At 41.1% G+C, this 17,849-nt stretch overlaps 1 protein-coding gene across 2 annotated transcripts in view; it reads left to right on the forward strand.

Annotated features, from left to right (window-relative positions):
• akap12b (A kinase (PRKA) anchor protein 12b) overlaps positions 1 to 17,849 on the forward strand; it is a 35,660-nt gene that overhangs the window by 9,292 nt on the left and 8,519 nt on the right. The window contains exon 2 of one of the 2 annotated variants that reach the window (XM_017033757.2): positions 5,298 to 5,373. In XM_017033757.2, the coding sequence (XP_016889246.1) occupies positions 5,298 to 5,373 (76 nt within the window). Of the gene's footprint in view, positions 1 to 5,297; positions 5,374 to 15,451; positions 15,791 to 17,849 lie in introns of those variants that run through there. The other variant, XM_017033758.2, reaches the window with a different exon arrangement.

Below are 17,849 nucleotides of genomic sequence, written 5' to 3' on the forward strand. Positions count from 1 at the left end.
TGAACGCACGGCCCCAGCGTCCGCACCGAGGCTTCAATCTGATAAGTCCGATGTTGGAATGCAGACCGTGTTTCTGAGTCTCTGTGTGTTTGCTGAGGCTGCGCCACAGAAATGTGAAGATTAGGAAGTGTGTTTGTCTCAGATCAAAGCAACTGGATTGTGGTCCATTATTTTATTTCTTTATTTTTTGTCAAAATTCCACTAAAGAAATGAGTTCTAACCAACGAAAAGTCCTTAGAAAGACATTTCTCCGCCATACCTATTTCTACATTTTCAGGCGTAACAAAGGCGACGTTTACAAATGTAGCATCAGCAGAGCTGATTCATCTCAATTTGTTTCCTTTTCGTTTATTTTGTGGGGCGGTGTGATGGCCACAAATGTGTTATTTATCTTATTTTCTGGCTCATTCCTTGACGTTTATCTTCATTTATCTAGAGTTTTACATCTGGCTGGAGTGTCTCTGTCTCTGCCTCAAATATCTGATTATTGTGTGGGAACCACCTTAATTTCACAGACATAGAACTCTACTCCCCCTCGCTGTCAGTGAATCCTCCTTCATCATCCTACTCCTCGTTTTACCTCCTGTTTCTCTCCTCGTCTGCCTTCGAACGTCTGCTTTCCACCTCCTCTCGCTCTTCTTCCCACTGATTTTTATCTTACCTCACTCTCTGTGCTCCCTCACTGTCGCCCTCTCTGACCACGCCGTTGTCGTGCGCCTTTTGTGTTCAGTGAAACTGTCCACACCTCAGAGGTCAGAGGTTGGGAGGTTAACTGTCGTGAACATGCTGCGACCTCCCAGAGAGACTCTAAGCCAGTTATCTCCTACTGTGGGGGGGGTTCAGCCATGAATCAGGTTCATGTTCCTTGGAGTTTGATCCTCCTGACAAACTTATTATTATTAACTGTCATTCCTATTGCAGCCCATAAGTTCAACACCTCCTGAAGATTAAGTGCTGAATTCTTGGGCTGTCTTTTTGGTGATGGACCTGTCTGGGATGACCAGCAAACTGCAACTGGGTCGGGTTTTTGAAAGAATTATGGACGGATGGTCGTGATGTCATGTCATGTTTGTATAATGAGCCAGGCTTGAAAGTAGTAACAGGCTGTTTCCAAAACAAAACCAACTTCAACAGAGGAGCGTGTCACTCTCATAAGGCAGGTGACAGAGAAAAAGACTTTACTTTATCTTTGTTTTTGAATGCAGCCAGGAGCTGATGCACAGCCCCACTCCTCCCATACATAATCCCTCCATTGTTCCTTAAACCAAGCCTCCAAATTCATCAGGGTAACATCTACCCATGAATGATCAGAGCAGACGGCACCTAAACAAATTAAATCAAACACTGACCTTTGGTGAACATCAATTTCCTCCTCAGTTTTAGTTTTTTTTGCAGACACTATTTTAATCTCAGGACTATTCTCTCTCCTATTTTTCCTGAGCAGGATTGGAACAAGAGCTCACTAATCTTCCCTTTGCATACTCACCCCAGCCTCCTCTGTCAGACTCTTTAGAGACGGCTCTGGTCTTTAACCTGGCCAGCTGTGTCACCCTCCCCTGTTCCATTAACCTCCCCCCTCCTCCCCACCTCCTGCATTCTGTGTTTGGTTTGAGGGGAATAAATCTCCGCCACTGGCCTTTGTGGAGTGATTTAGGAGGCAACGGGCTCTCTCTCTCTCTCTCTCTCTGTCTCTCTCTCTCTTGTCTCTCCCCTGGTGCCACTGACTTTAAACTGCAGCCAAAAAGTAAATGAGAGAGGCAGATAAGAGAAAACACCAATCACAGATGAAAGTGAAAGCTGAATGAGTGAAGCCAAAGAAAAGATTAGAAGGATTTTCTTTCCTGAACAAATTGAAACTCCCTAATGAGACTAAGTTATTCAATTATTCTCATTGCCGAGGAACAAGTGCCTTATATTTTATCAAGTGAAAGTGTCTAAAGAGATTGGACACATAAATGAGCAATATACAGTATGTCGATGGGCAGAAACTATGGTTTGATGCTGTAACTGTCAGGCTTCTTGTCATGTGACTAATGCATCAAAGCAGTGGTTTTTGAACCTCAACCCCAGCATTCTCACATTTATAATATAAACAAATTAAAGAAGTAAAAAAAAAAATTAGGTGATGAAATTCATTCTTCCTAATAAACAAAAAGCCAGATAAATGAGTTGATAAAAGTTTTTTTTTTTTGTTCATACTTCAGTGTGAATTCATTTCTACGGAGAAAAAAAAAACCCACATTTATCCAAGCAAATCAGGGAGCTGGGAGATAAAGTTGCTATTGGAGAGCATTAATCCTGCTGTGATAATTGAAGATGAGACCAGGGACAAACAAAGGAAGCTTAAGGAGGGGCTCAGATGTTTACAGATTCCTTGGCCCTGTGGCTTATTGCACTTAAGCTCAAAGTCAACACAAACAAATACAGTAAAACATGTGCCCCTTCAACACAGCAATGACAAATCTATTTTAAAATCAAGACGCGGTGGCTTAAGTGTTTTCCAGTGATCCAAATTAGATGTCACGAGCTCACACAGAAAACAAAACACAACTGCTTTTGCGTGTGAACATTCCTTTGTGCACTTTTGGGAGTTGCTCAAAGTCTATGTTTAGGTTTGTGTGGCAGACCATGTTGACAAGGCAGACATGAAAAAATGCACAACTGGCAGCGAAACTTACACATTTTCTGTCCCGAGACTCGTCAAAAGAATTCAACGCAGCTCAGTTGACACAGTTCAGTTGAGTTTCAGTTCACCTGCAGGAGAATTCTCTCCTGTCCTACACAACCTTCACTTTTAATCATATCTATATGGATGTAATATTGAATTTCTCAGAGAGAAAAGTTTTTTTTCCTTGTTTTCCCTCCTGAGCTCAAGAATTTGGAAATGCAGTTTCAGTTCAGAGCACAAGTCTGAGACGATTCATACTTTTGTGTAAACATACAGTATTTTACTTGATATAGGGTAAGAAATAAAAAAACAATTATTTAAGAAACAATGATAATTTATGGAATATACTGGAAATATACTCAGAAATACTGTGTTAAACTCCAATAATGGTATAAGTATAAAGTGATGTGATTCTTGAAGAAATGACCTTTCAGTGATGGTCATTGAGATTCAGAGTTAAGCTGTAGATGAGGCAAGGTGGTCTGAGTCAGGTGTGTGTGTGTGGGTGGGTGTGGGTGGGTGTGTGTGGTTGGGAGTCTGTGGAATTTTGATGAAGAATGTAAGAATGAATGCTGGGAATGACAGTCATGAGGAGAAGAAGGAAGGGCGGGTCACAGCAGGTCTGGAGGTCACTGAAGGACCCAGCCACCAATGAGGTCCAGGCTGTTGTAACAACACCTACATACTTGTATGGTCCAGATTTGTCCCCACCACGGGGGGCAAGAGGGGGGGTAATCAGTCCTGTTGGTTTATCTGTTAAATCAATTCCATATGGAGGTTATCCTCGGGCAGAACTTTTACTACACTTGGACTGATAGAGAGATTTTTTTAACTAAACATTATTCAGTCAATGTAATTCTTCACACTCTGTCGTATCATATTGCGAAATAGCAGAAAGTGTTTGCATTAAGCCAAAAAAAACCCAGAACACCAAGTAATGTATTCAATTAGATTAGAATAAAACAATCCTGACAATGACGGCTCACGGTGAAGACAACCTCGGCCGTGGTACTGCAGTACAACACTGTGACACAGCCATAACCGTACACTGATGTGAGACATTCATTTCATGGTTTCATTTAAGATTTGTTCCTGGGTGGATCAGACCTCTGTCGTTTGGATGGAGGGGCACCACAAGCACTTAAGAAAGCCCATTGTACACGACCTCAGAGCAAGGTTACATATTTCTTTATGAGGTTTTCTGGGTGGGAATACTTGGATGGCAGTGAACAAGAACTAAATGCCTGGTTTTTTGGTGTTTTTGCAGCAAATGTGCTCTGACATTCACTCGTGATTATATCTACGGCCAATCACAGTCACCCACAGTCAAAGTCACCTCAGCGCAGGGATTGGTGGCCAGCACAAACAAAAGCAAGAGTTTCCATATTTGTGGCCTCCAATGACCTGCCGAAGGTGACCGACAGAAACTGTGGGTTGATTTTTTTTTTTTGGGGGGGGGGGTTACTTCACTTTTACTTTCCAAGAGTAAATTCAGTATGTTGTTGCAGTGAACAAGTTTAAAACTAATCTGTAAATGTCCAGCTTACAATACTCCGCATTTGTTGTCCAGTTGTGGCCACTTTAAAATGGTAAAATACAAACTTTGTTTGCATCATAGGATTCTGTTACGGTCCTTTTCTGGTCCTTTAGTCCTGGTCTCCAATCTGTCATGAGCATAGAGCCTTCTCTGTGGTCTCACTTTTCCTCAAGGACTTAAGTCCTGCTGGGAAAGGAGTCTGTGAGTTGTCCATTAGGTAGATTAGCGTCCCTGTGGGGAGGCTCTGGTTCCCTCTCCTGTGACTGGGGCAGACAAAAGCTGCGGCCTAACTACTATTGTACAACTGTCAGATGGAGCTGGGCACTGCCACAGGAAAACAAAACACGATAACAGGAGGTAAACCCACCGATCAGGTGTCTGACGTTGTAATGCACAGCCACGATCTGTGTGTATCACCTGTGAGTGGAGTGTTATCACAGTTGGTTTTTAGGGGTTTTCCCTCGACTCAGCATTCATTTACATTTACCTGATTCAACCTCAACCTCAGACTGACTGACTGACCAAATCTACTTCCCACATATTTGTCGGAACCATGAGGTAATCAACTAACACATACGGCTCAATCCTACACATTGTACCTGTAAATACAGGCTTTTAGATAAACCCCAGAGCAGAAGGAGCAGAATAAATATCATATTTTAGGAGGTGTTTTGAACAAGATCTAAAGTGAACTTTTCCATTTCTGGTCCTTGTTTTGGTGTTTTTGTGTCATACCAGTGAATAGTTCTGAGGGATGATAAAAGTTTTTATAGCTTACTAAGACAGTGGCGGTACACACACACACACACATACACACACACACACATACATCCAGCCTCATGAAGTCAACATAAAACATGTAGGCTTTTATAAGCTGTTATATATTATAGTAAAAACTGTTACAGTGTGTGATGGTGGGTGTTGACAGGCTGTGGTTGGACCAAGCTAACAAACTTCACATGGAGGAATGGTATTGATAATCCCGTCTTACTCATAACATGAGGCCCTACAGTCCCTGAAATTGTGTGTGTAAATATTTTTTTTTTAAAGATTTCTAACTTACAATGTTCTTTTTTCTGTCTTGTTTTTCAGTCTTTGCAGAAAAATGGACAGATTTCCAGCATGACCAGCCTGAATGGACACTCAGAGGACGACACCCTGGCAGAAGGTGTGTATAGGGGTGTGTGTGTGTGTGTTGATTATCCACAGATTTGTCTGGTGAGTGGTATACTAAGTGATGTTTGTGTGTTTGTGTCTGAGGTTTTTGTATTGTTTCTTCATTGGTGGCAGAAGGTAAGCTTGTTGACACTGGCGCTAATTCAGTGTCTTAGAGGCTCAGCTACTTATCCTGAAGGTATCCATGTGTCAACACACACACACACACACACACACACATACTGTAGTTTTGTCAGAGATTCATTCACGATAGTTTCACTGAATCTCTTATGATGGAGTAGTTGTGGTCAGTGTTGGATTCTTTGTAGATATAATGTTATCTTTCACTTGGACTTGTTGATTTATTGAATGATCAGAGATGGTCAACTTTTTTAGGAGACAAACTCGGCGTCAAGTATTTTTGCTCCTGCAGCAGCTGTCTGTCCAAAGCGGCAAAGCTTGTTTATTTTCTTTGTCCTGTCTGCTGTGTCTCCCTATTTGGGAGGGCTGCGGGGGCGAGTGTGCCCTTCCCAAATATTTAGTAGGCCGTGACCCATGCCCTGCACAAAGAGGACCGGTGCACATCATAATATGTCACAGCCCAGAGGAAGGAGTAACCCAATACTACTTAAAACACAAGAATATTGTTCATAATGAATTTAATGAAGCCATTCTGTACGTTTATAAAGTAACACAAAGCCCTTCTGTATGGTCTGGATGCACAATGTATAAGTTAAGTAATGCGCTTTGATATTAAAATCACAACATTGATTATCTGATAACATACCTCTGATACTGATTTAAAACATTCACACAACAGTGTTGTGGGTCCTGTTTAGATTGGAATCACTTTCTGAGTCTTCATCAGGGGTTTCCACAGTGTGAGATTCCCACAGGGAGCCCTTTCTGACGTAACCCAACTTGGAATTGGAGACTAGGTGGAATGGCTGCCCATATTTTACGGTCTTTTCTTGTTATCCACACTAGAATATGGGCTGCAAGCACAAAATAGAGAGAATTGTTTTGCTGCTGGTCTGAAATTAAAACTTTTTTTTTTTACATTTTTTGGACCACAACAAATGTATGTCTGAATAATTTTCACAGATCCTGTTGCCGTTTATATGAACACACAACATTGGCAGTAACAAAGAAATTCTACACAACCTGTGTTGAATAAAAAGTAGTGGAACCATGAAAACTAAACTCAATAAGCAGCGCAGTCACACGGCCCACTGGCGAAGGATCATCACAGAGTGTTGCACTCTCAACAGCGAGAATCAAAGCAGGAGACAGAAAGAAAACAAGTGAAGTTGTGTAAAAGCTTCAAGGCTACAAATTCAAGGAGGGCAGCAGGGGAGTGAAAGGACACAATGGACAGAAAGAGAAGCAACAGAGAAAGGAGTGAAAGGAGAGCAGCAGTCTCACGTCCCAGCACTGCTTTACCTCTTATGAAGCCTGATAAAAAGAGCAAAGCATTGTGGGAGGCAGGAAGAGAAGAGGAGTTTCACTCTGATAACAATAAAAAACAAAACAACAAAAGACGAGCTGCAGATCAAAAGGCCGACAGATGAGCAAACACACATGCACATGGACACGGACACTCTAATCTGTTTTGTCAGAGTGTTTACAGTTGTGGCACCGACACTGATGAAACTTCCAAAACACATCAGCTGAGTTGAGAAATTAACTCTTGTTGACTCCGCTCACATTTGACTTCTTAATAACGGACTAGAATCATATTTAGCCACATTTTCTTCTCAGGGGTTATTCTGTTATTCATTAGAAATTGACAAAATATTTGTTGTTTGGCATGGTTTAAAAAAACCCAAAAAACTATTGCCTGTCAGGATCATTTGGTCAAGGACTGTTCAAGGTTCCTGGAACTAGTTCTTTCGGTGGAAGCACATCCCTGTGACTGTATGCATGCAACGCAGACAAAGCAGCTACGGTATAAACAATAGATGGTATTTAAATATTGAAAGTCTATCATCTGTTCTGTCATGGTTGGTTGAGTCGTTTGAGTATAAGGACGGTGTGAAGTTACATTTTCCACAGCGTCCGTCGGCCGGCTGACACCTCGGTGAATAAAAACACTACATCAACTGGTTCACACAAGGTGACGGCACGTTTCGACGGAGGATGTGGAGAAGGGTGTGTTTCTAAACATGCAGAGCAGAGGCATTGGGTACTGATGGAAAAATAAGGAATCTCTCGAATTTTTAAATCCAAACCCACAGCAGCTTGTTTTTGTTGTTTTGGATGTTTTTTTTTGGTCTTTTAAAAGAAAGGAAACGCATGGTTGATGCGCCTTTTCCTCCTGAGCTGCTCTTTTTCTTGGGAGGCCTTAGGTTTTTACATAAAGCAACAATCACTAGTTGGATGAAATACTTTTTGGAATGGTGCTTCTTCAAGTCTGTCTCGATCTTTGTGTGCCTGGTTGGCTGAGAAAACACAGACGGTTGGTCTAAAGTCAGCGGTGTTCAGAGTTTACACCGGGTTATTATGAAGGATGGGGATAATTTTGAAACAAAAGTTTAACAACATCAGTCAAAAAATGTTTGTTTAACCATGAAGAGAGAGTCAGAGGAAGAATGTTTGTCTCAGAGGAAGTGCAGATGAAGAGATATGGTAAAATGATAGAAAAGAAAAATAGACAATAACATACACATCTGTTAATGTCCCGGCCTCAGTGTGGACCACAGGTTTATTTCATTATTAGTTAAATCTAGTTTTTAGCTGTGTTGAAGCTGCTCATGTCAGGGCGTGGGTGAGCGAGGTGCAGAATGACATCATGCATGATGTCATTCACCGACCAGGTCCACGCCTTTCTGAAAAGATCGTAGGCTGACATAGAATGATGACAGTTTTTTGAAAAGTCTCCGAGGCAGATAGTGCTGTCACTGTGTGTCTGCGAGTGTGTGTGTTTATTCATGGGAAACTGTGGGCATCAGTCGAACCCCAGTTGCTTCAAGTCTCATTTAAAGCGAGGAAACATATGGGTGTGGTTCACCACATTTATTTAGTTCAGCTAAATCATTGTCAGACACCGCGTGTTCTCCCTGTTGGACTTGACATCCTGGTGTTTTATTGATACAAAGTACAAAATGTTCAATTAGCTTTGTTTGTTTTCAAGAAATGTAACGTTCTACTGTAATTTGATCCCTGCACCTTCTGTGCCAAGGTTTTGCAGGAGGTTTTCTCCAGGAACTCTGCACCTCCACAATAAAAAACATACAGGATTAGGTCATTTGTGCACTATATGTGGCGCTGTGATGGACTGGCCAATGATCAAAGCTTAAACTTGTCGACTGTGGGGACTGTCAGGTTTTGCCACAGAGTGAGCAGGAAGTAGGCAGGACCCAAATGTAGTAGCAGGGAGAATCTCTTCAGGAGTAGGTGATTGTTTTTACAAAGTGCAATGTTACAAAACTCATTGGTTTGCAGGAGCAAATAACTCAACACAGGGGGAAACAGAAACCAAGAGCAGAACTTCAAGCATAAACATCAGAAACACAGGAACAAGAAGCAGAACCACAGCACAAACGCAATGATCCCACAGAGTGAGGGAGAGAGGTTTATATACCCAGGGCACCAGGTGACAAGAGTGAGACTAATGACAGACACAGGTGCGTGTGATGACACTAATCAACAGCAGGGGGACGGGAGACAGACCTCACACTGACAATGGATTGAGGGAATGAGTAAATTCACTTCCTACAGCGATTGTTTCCGACACGCGAGACATCAATTGTGTATTATTCTGATTCGGTTTTCATTTTTATGTTGAATTTGAGCCTGCGTCTGAGTTTTTGTGTGCGTATGTATGCAGCCATAATTTCATTCAGGGATGGACTTACTCAGTCTCACCTCTGGGGACGTACAAAGTTCTGCTGCCAAATGTTCCTCATGCCTGTGGAAGGGACCTCGCCCTACACTTAAACTGTGTGTGATCTCGGCCAATGTGAATTCACGCGGTGCAGTCATCATAACACAATCCAGCTGCCACAGTGCTGCTTGTGGTCTTTTGGCCCTGTTCCCCGTACATTCCAGCTGACACGACTCATTATAGTCAACCATTCCTTGTTATGATGTGTTTTTCTAATGTACTTAAACTATAGGGTTTCTTATGTCCCTGGTTAGTACTGGAGCTGTGAGCAGACACTGGTCTGTCAGCCCTGCAGTGAGACCACATCAGAATGATTTGTCAACCAGCGGAGAAAGGCAACGGTCCCAAAGTAATATGTTAGGCAGGGTTATGGATTTGAGTGCTTGAAAGTGCCTGAGTCCCTCAAGATCCATCACTGTCCAGTCAGTACTTCAATTATGCTTCATCTGCTGCTGCATTTTTTATTAAGTCATTTGTTATACAGCGGGTGCTCTGAGGACACACTTAAGGGCAGGAGAGGATAAGAGAAAACTCTGAGTAGTCTGGTTTCCGTCAACACGCCGTCCAGTCTTTTGTCTCAGACTCTGGTCAGATTCTTCTTCTAAAACATCATCTGTGTTCAGACATTTTGAAAACTAAAACCTTCATAACAGTCTCAACACCTGCGTATACAGATACATTTAAACAAATTGCTCCTAGTCACAGGACAAAACATTCACCAGATTCTTTTGAGTGAAAAACATTGTTTTGAAAGTTAACCAGATTCAACAAGAATCTTTTGAGTGAAAAACATTGTTTTGAAAATGAATTTTCATTTACTGAAGAAGGGAAATTTTTTTACTTTCACTTCAGTGAGTCTCAGTTTCAGAATGACATGATAAACCATGTATAAATATTGGTATTACTTGTGCCAATTCTGCAGCATTACATGTTCATTATGTTGATTTGATAATAAAAATCCCTGAACCCAGAGTCCATCCATTTATTACAGTAAATACGCTCAGAATGACCCCTTCCTCAGACTCCCAGACCTCCAGGAATATTTTTTTTACTCAAGGCGTTCCCCTCTCATCTTTCCCGGCATCAGGGAACCTAATCTCCCTCCTCAACCCCTAACCTCCCTCAGGCACATGGAGGATTGAGAGAATGGACCAGGAATGTAAACGACCCCTCCTTACCATTCTCTAATAGTGATATGGACCCTAAAATAATTAATCACAAATCGATTGAATTGAGCAGATAATTTTTACCCCCAAAATGTGATTATATAAGACAGAAAAATGTATCACTGAAGTCTGGGTGTTTTTGTAATTATTAGTTACAAAACTTTACTTCTGCCTTACTCTTTATGCCCAGCGGACCTTTCAGATTTGTGTATATTGTCTGTATATTTCTGTATACAAGAAAAGCATGTTCTGTGCAAAATGTTGTTACTGAATAATACACATTTTGCAGGACACATGGTTCAATTATTATTATTATAGAGCTACAATGGCAAAATGAATAAAATACTTATATAAATTATTAATATAATGTCAAATAAATGCCATGCCACATTACATAGATCAGCGGAGTTATTTATGAAGACACAGCTGCAGCGTGCTATGTGCTGGAGGTATTTGGCACTTGTTGCAGCTACAGGCTAAATTCAGCTAGCTGGTGGTAGTAGATGCTAAACTTAGGCTGGCTGGGCCGAATTAAGCCAAATTTAAACTGATGCTAATGTTACCGATGCCCCTCCTTTCTGCTTTGATGCCTGCGCTGCAGCTGTTTGTGTGTGACCTGGTCTTCTCTCACTGCCTGTATCGAAGTCGTAGAAGTCACAGAAGTTGTTCTAGAATTTTGTGCCTGCAAATATTTACACAATGTCTTCCATTTAACTTGAAGTTGGATAAAAAAAAGTTGTGATAATAGTAATATAAATGTTCCAAAACTACACAAATATGCTAGCACTGCTACACTGCAACTTATCGCTTGAGGCCCAGAGACAAGAAGTAGCGTTCATTAAAGCTTTTATGGAGAAACAAATTAGGAGAAACAGATTAGATCATTATGCTGGGTTAATTTGTTTATATGCATTTTAATGGTCTAAGTTTAATTAAACTAACATAATAATAGTGTTTTCTCTGATGACAATACACACCCTGAGTGTGAGAGGACACGTTGTGTCAGCTTAGCAATGTTTGTCTTTATAATTAATTAAAATGATCTTGTTTGACTTGTGGTTTCAAGCAAATATTTGTTTTAAACATATGATCATGAATCTCAGCCAGATTTCACAAAAGACATTTACATGGAGTCACGACCCGTGTGAAGACTTTTGGTCAACTTTCATCAAAGGCAGATGTGTAATGAGAGGGAAATCTCTCTTTAGGCGTAAAGAAATGCTTTTATCTGCACAAAATCTGTTTCTCTGCAGACTCCCGTGTATTTGTTTCCACACATCCTCTTTAGAAAAAGTCACTTCAAAGATCACACCCTTGTCAGACCAGTTGGATCATTGAATAATTGAAACTTTTTGTCCTTTTGAATGAGGATCATTACTGAGGCCCTTTTCACGCTCCAGGGTGGGGTTCCTCAAACTCCACTTCCACATTCCTAAAACCCAGCCTTTAGCAGAGGCCAAGATGATGCATAACAACAACTGGATGCCAAATTGCACAAACATTTCAGGAATGCAGAGGAAAAGTGAAGACTTGTCTAACAGATGGCAAAACGGCGGCTGTACATGCGACTGTGGCACGAGGTGTTGCTGCTTTTAACAGATAAATCATCACCAATTAAAGTTGTAGCAGAACAATGTATTGGCCTCACATCTGCTTCAACACCAGCTGTTTTCAAGACACATTCAATTCTCTCCGTGTTTTTTTTTTTCTCTCAATATCAAGAGTTGTAAACATGACCCGCACCCATTGTTTTAGTGCTATAATAATCCAAACGGAGCCATTAAAAACTCAAATCTGTGAAATCACGAATGCATTGTTCCCAAGATATTGCTTAATGAGAACATGTGTTGTTTTACGATCAGGAAAGGCTTGTCTGTACAGAACGAAGCGTAACTCGAGGAAACATGCAAAGGGAAGCGGAAATTGTGATGTCAAGAAAAGACTGCTTCCTGTCCGACATTCTTATCCCACTATCCCTGCGGCCCACACACACATTTTAGCAGGTTGGGGGTGGGGGTTTTTGAGGACAGAGGAGTGAGTGGGAAAAGTAGTGAAGTGGGACAGGATTGAAGAAAACTGGATTCAGGATTTGAGCGGGAAACAGGTTAATGTGAAAGGAAGAGGGAAAAAACTCACAATGGACAAGGGAAGAAAAGAAATTGAATAAAATATCTACAGCATTTTAGACACACACACACACACACACACAGTCCTCGTTTCCCTTTCCTCCAATTATTTCAACATCATCCTATTCAGTTCTTGGAAGTGGAGGCGGAGCGTTCTCCTCTGCTGTCCGATGATGTCATGCACCACTTCACAGGCTACGCATCATCCCAACCCCCCACCTCCCTTGCCATTCAAAGACCCCTCCTAAAACATTCCTTTAACTCAAGTACGTTTTGTGATTTATTCAGATGTGTGGGGCGTCACCCAGCAGACCTGGACCTGCATTATTCAGCCCTTACTGTGCCCTGCTGTTCTGAATGCTGAGTATTACATTTTAGGTCAGAGTCAAATGGGTTTGACAAAATAAGTTATGTTCTATATTTTGAATTAAAACACTTTTGTTTGCATTCTTCCTGCCTATTCTACCTTTTTATTTAATAAATGTGGGTTGTTTTTTTAAAATATATTTATTAAACTTTCATTTAATAAATGTGGGTTGTTGTTTTTTTAAAATATATTTATTAAATTATATTTAAACTGTAGACATTTCATCTTGTATATTGTCTGGTAACACTTGTGGTGTGACAGTTTGATTGATGTCAGACACGTGTTAAATATAGAGACATGAATTCAGCAGGCTTTGATAATAAATTATCGAGATGCATTCTTGATCATTCATTGCTGAAATAGTTCCCATGTTTCTCATTATAGCCTAAAGCTCTGTGTGTGTGTGAGTACATTAAAACCCCTGTGTATGTATGGAGGTTCAGGAATGTGATGTGCGTGAGTCATACAGAGGATGTTGGGGAAGGACAGGATGATGCGGGCCAAACCGAGCGGGTTACTGTTATCCTACGTTTTAAATGCCCTCCGCTGCGTGACTCACTGGGCAGCTCAGCTCAGCTCAGCTCACACAGTGACCACTGACACTGGTCATTGTTGTAGTAATAGTGGAAAAGCTCGATGACTCACAACAATAATAGAACCCTGGTATCTTGGAGTAAAATTCTTTTGCAGTGACTCTGAACAACGAAATGAGTCTTGGCAGTGGATTTGACCTGTGTCACACTGACATGAACACACACCACACACACACACACACACACGGTCAAAGATGCTCAGCCAATGTTCTTCTTAGATAAAGAATGGTAGGCCAGTGGCTCATTAGATTTGCAACATCCCCTGTGCCCCCAACTCTTCTTTTTCAGACTTGCCAGCTCTGATAAAAAAACCCAGTGAAGCCGTCCTTTCATAGTCAAAGGCCTTGGTATTCACTCCTCTCCCCCCTTTAGTGGGTCTGAACAAAACTCACAGGATATGGAACCAGATGCAAAGAAAATACAATCATTTGTTCCTTGGCTCGTTCCGTCTGTGATGGTGTGGTCCACTGTTCTGATACTCTGTTGATACTGTTGTCATTTGACAGTGAAATTCTGTAGCTCACCGCAAAACTTAAATCGCAGACAGGGTTTAATACACACATTTAAAGCTAAGGAGCAGGCGTACAGACGGTACTTGATTATGTCTGTTATCACCCGTTTGGGAGCCCTCTATATGGAATTCACACATTCCTCCGGGGACAATGCCAAAGTGTGACAGATCTGATTGTGCCGGTATGTACCTGAGGATTTATCTGCATTCCTCCTCGTCTCACTAAACCCCCCACAGCTCCCCAGACAAAACCAGAATCAAATGTGTCTGGATTGGAGTGACGGGGGTTGGTTATTTACATTCAGAAGAGGGCAGGCAGAGACTCGATTCCTGGTTTGGGTTTAAGGCACTTGGTGGGGATTTTTTTTTTGTCCTCAAACAGTTTGAAGAGTGTTTTCTTTTTTCAACCATTTGGATTTAAAATTGAAAACACTCTGATGTTATTACAAACAAATGGAGAGGGTTTTGTGCAGAGCAGAATGTTGAAATTCCCTCTTGTGTGCCAGATTCTGTGTTTCTCCAGTGACATTAACCCTGAGATACAAAAACAAAAGACTTTGCTTCCCAGGAGAGAAAATTTGCATCTGTGTCTGAGTGTGGTGTTTCTTGGAAACCATCTTTTAAAGAGAGCCAAATCCCCCCAAAAATAAAATGTAAAAAACTGCACTTTTGTAAAAGTTTGACAAAAACAAAGTTCTTATTTAGGCAATGTTGAACTGAGAATACACTTTAAAAAGAGTTTCCCACTGGGACGTATCCCCCTTTCTTTTAATCACACGTTTTTAGAAAAAAAGTGATACTAGTGGGATGGCTCCTTGTTTTTCCCCACATTGTTTATGTACAAAAAAAATTAAAACTATGCTTTTCAACAGTAGGCATTTGCTGTTCTCTAATCCTCCTTTCTTTGAAGCTTTAGATGTTTGGAGACAGATCTGAACTGTCAAACACAACAGTCTTTCTTTTTTTGGAGAGTTAACGTTGATCTAAATCCAAATGTAAAATCAATGGGGAGTCTTATAATAAAGCTTATTTCCTAGATTGCCCTCGCACTTACCTTATGTACGGTACTGTTGCTGTAGTTTTTCTGATACTGTATTAATGAATAACTAATAGTATCATGTCAGTATAAATACAGTTGGTCCTGTTCCAGTGTAGAACAGGACCAACTGTTCTAGGAAAGACCTGAGTCTGTACTAGTTTGTAGGATGATGACTGGTGGCTACGTAAAAACATTTGAGAACAAATTCTTCCTTCAGAGATCACATGATGCCAGCCATCATGGGTGGAGGAAGTATGAGTGGACAAGGAAGGAGTAAGAGGAGGAGGAAGACTATGGAGGGGGAAGGAGGGGGGGTAGGATGGTGGAAGGGAGGGGGTGCAGTCATTCAGAACAGCTGAAAAAAGGGGAGGAAGGTGGGAGGAAGAGGGAGGTAGGGGTGGTCCTAACGTGACATGTGTGTCAGTCTGTTGAAATGTGTGTGTAGCCCTCCTTTCTGGTCATACTGAGTGAGGAGAGACACAGGGAGAGGGAAGGAGAACGAGAAGAACAAGAGAAAGGAAGGAGAGTCAGGACAGGACCAGGTCTAAGAAGAAAAGCTCAGATTTAATGAGTGCAGACAAGTGAAGCCACACAAAACAGAGCCTCTACCAAACAGATCTTATTTGGGTTTTTTTAAATTAATCTATTTTTATTAAATAATCCAACTTTATTTTTGTATATTCTTCTGACAATTTGGAGAGCTCTGAACCTTTACCAATGCTTGGGACCATCACTTTAACAGGTAAGAAAAATGGTTTATTTTATTATTTAACTTATAAGAACTAATTTGATTGAATGTGTTACATTCTACAGCAAATATATTTTACAAGCTGACTGTATTATATTTAAAGATTTTCATTGATGGTCAACACATTGACCCTCAAAGCAAGTAGTTTGTCCTCTGAGGTTTAGCTGGAGGCATTGTTGTTCTGAGGGTGTGGTGACTTTGTACTGTGTTGGGTGGATGTCCCGGCACGAGTGGGTGAAGGAGAAGGCTTTGTGATGAGATAAATTATATTTAAAAGTTGAAATATTGATTGACTACCTGTAGCTTTCAGGTTTTTGGGCTCTCATTATCAACTTTTCTAAATATTGGCTTTGAAAATCATGTCCACTGTTTGCAGTAGTCTCCCCTTCTTTAGAAGCTCTTTGGTTAAAATTGTTTATACCCTGTACAAAAACATTTACAGTGCTGTAACCACTGTTTCTACCCCAGGACCAACCACCAAAACCTCTTGGTGGGAAAAGAATTTCACACGGTGACAGCTGCCAGATAGAAATATACAAGTCTGAATTCAAAGAAATACTCTCAGAGCATGCCTTCAGATTATTTGGCTTTTTCCAGGTAGCTCCCAGCATCCCGTCATGTGAAGTATTTCATTAGATTAGAGTAGAATTCCCTAATTCCCAGTGGGGTTTTTCAGTTTAGCCACACAAAGGAGGGAGGGGACAGAGAGGGACGTATGGAATTAATTACATGCCAAGACCAATTCCTCTTCTGGCTTTTATAATTGGATTGAAGGATGAATTTGAGCAAAGTCACAGTTTAAGCTTTAAATCCTACATGTCCACAATCAGTACTTATAAACATGTTTGTTTTCAGTCAGAGCACTTGAAGACATGCTGGTACCTCGGAGTCTGAGTGGATGTTGATTAGACACCGGGGACATTTTCAACATTGGGTGTTAAAACCACTGTGCTTGTTAATGTGTGGGTTAGTCTGGAGCCACAGAGACACTTCGACCACACCTTTGATACAGAGCAGGGGCTTGGGGTCCAGTTGGGGGGAGGGGACGTGACATCTTTTGTTTGGAGGGTTTTTACCCCAGACAACATGATAAAACCCTGGATCTGCATACATGCATTTAAAGGTTTGCATCTCCTTGGAGTTGTGGGGCCAAACATAGATGCATCCAGAGTTCGTAAAGATCTCATCTCCATGATAAACAAGCCAAACGCTTACTGTGGTTTAATAAAATATCCCACAAAGTTGTATACTTGTAAAGTTTGTTTACACTGATGGCATAACATGTCTCCTTTAACATTTCATATAACAATGAGGTCTTAGGACAGTTGTCTTTGAAACAGAGTTGTAGGTATGATATCAGTTTCTAGGTAAATGAATAACACAGATTTTTTTTCCATAGGAATTATTGGGTTATTTAAACTAGAGAATGCAATGTACAGGCAATGTTTATACAAATGCACACATTCACTATAGTGTTGTAAAAGCCACTATAATAACAGTATCTGAATTAGCAGAGTGCATTTAGCAGCAATTGTCTGTCTGAACTGTGGGCTGACGATATTTGATACTGGAGCATCATTTTACGACCCACTCTTAGATTGGTGCGTAAACAAAGCCAGTCTCCAGCAGAGACAAGCATTTCAACTATGGATGTGTCTGAGTCTCTCAGATATGCAACACCCTCTAAAGTGAGTAAGGGCCACAGCCTTAGGGCAGCTAACCCCCATCCTCTCTCTCTGTCCCCTCAAACCCAGCCCTTCATCTCTTAACTGTCCCCAACCAAACCCCCGCTGCCGAAAACCCCCTCCTCACATTCACATTCTTTCTATAGTACAGTCGTTATTCAGAACACCCACGCTCCCTCCTCTCACTCCTCCCATTTAAACCCAATCAATCTGGGGGATGTTAACAGTTGTGTGTCTGTTTAAGAAAAAAAAGTTTGCTCAGAGACCACATCAAAAGGATGCGAGGATTCCAGTAGTCTGTTAAATCAACATGGTTCCTGTTTTACTATTCATGTAGATGCTTATAGACTCACTAACAGTCTGACCCT

The sequence above is a fragment of the Cynoglossus semilaevis genome, chromosome 7, assembly GCF_000523025.1.
Source record: "Cynoglossus semilaevis isolate Cse_v1.0 chromosome 7, Cse_v1.0, whole genome shotgun sequence".
Lineage (NCBI taxonomy): Eukaryota > Metazoa > Chordata > Actinopteri > Pleuronectiformes > Cynoglossidae > Cynoglossus > Cynoglossus semilaevis.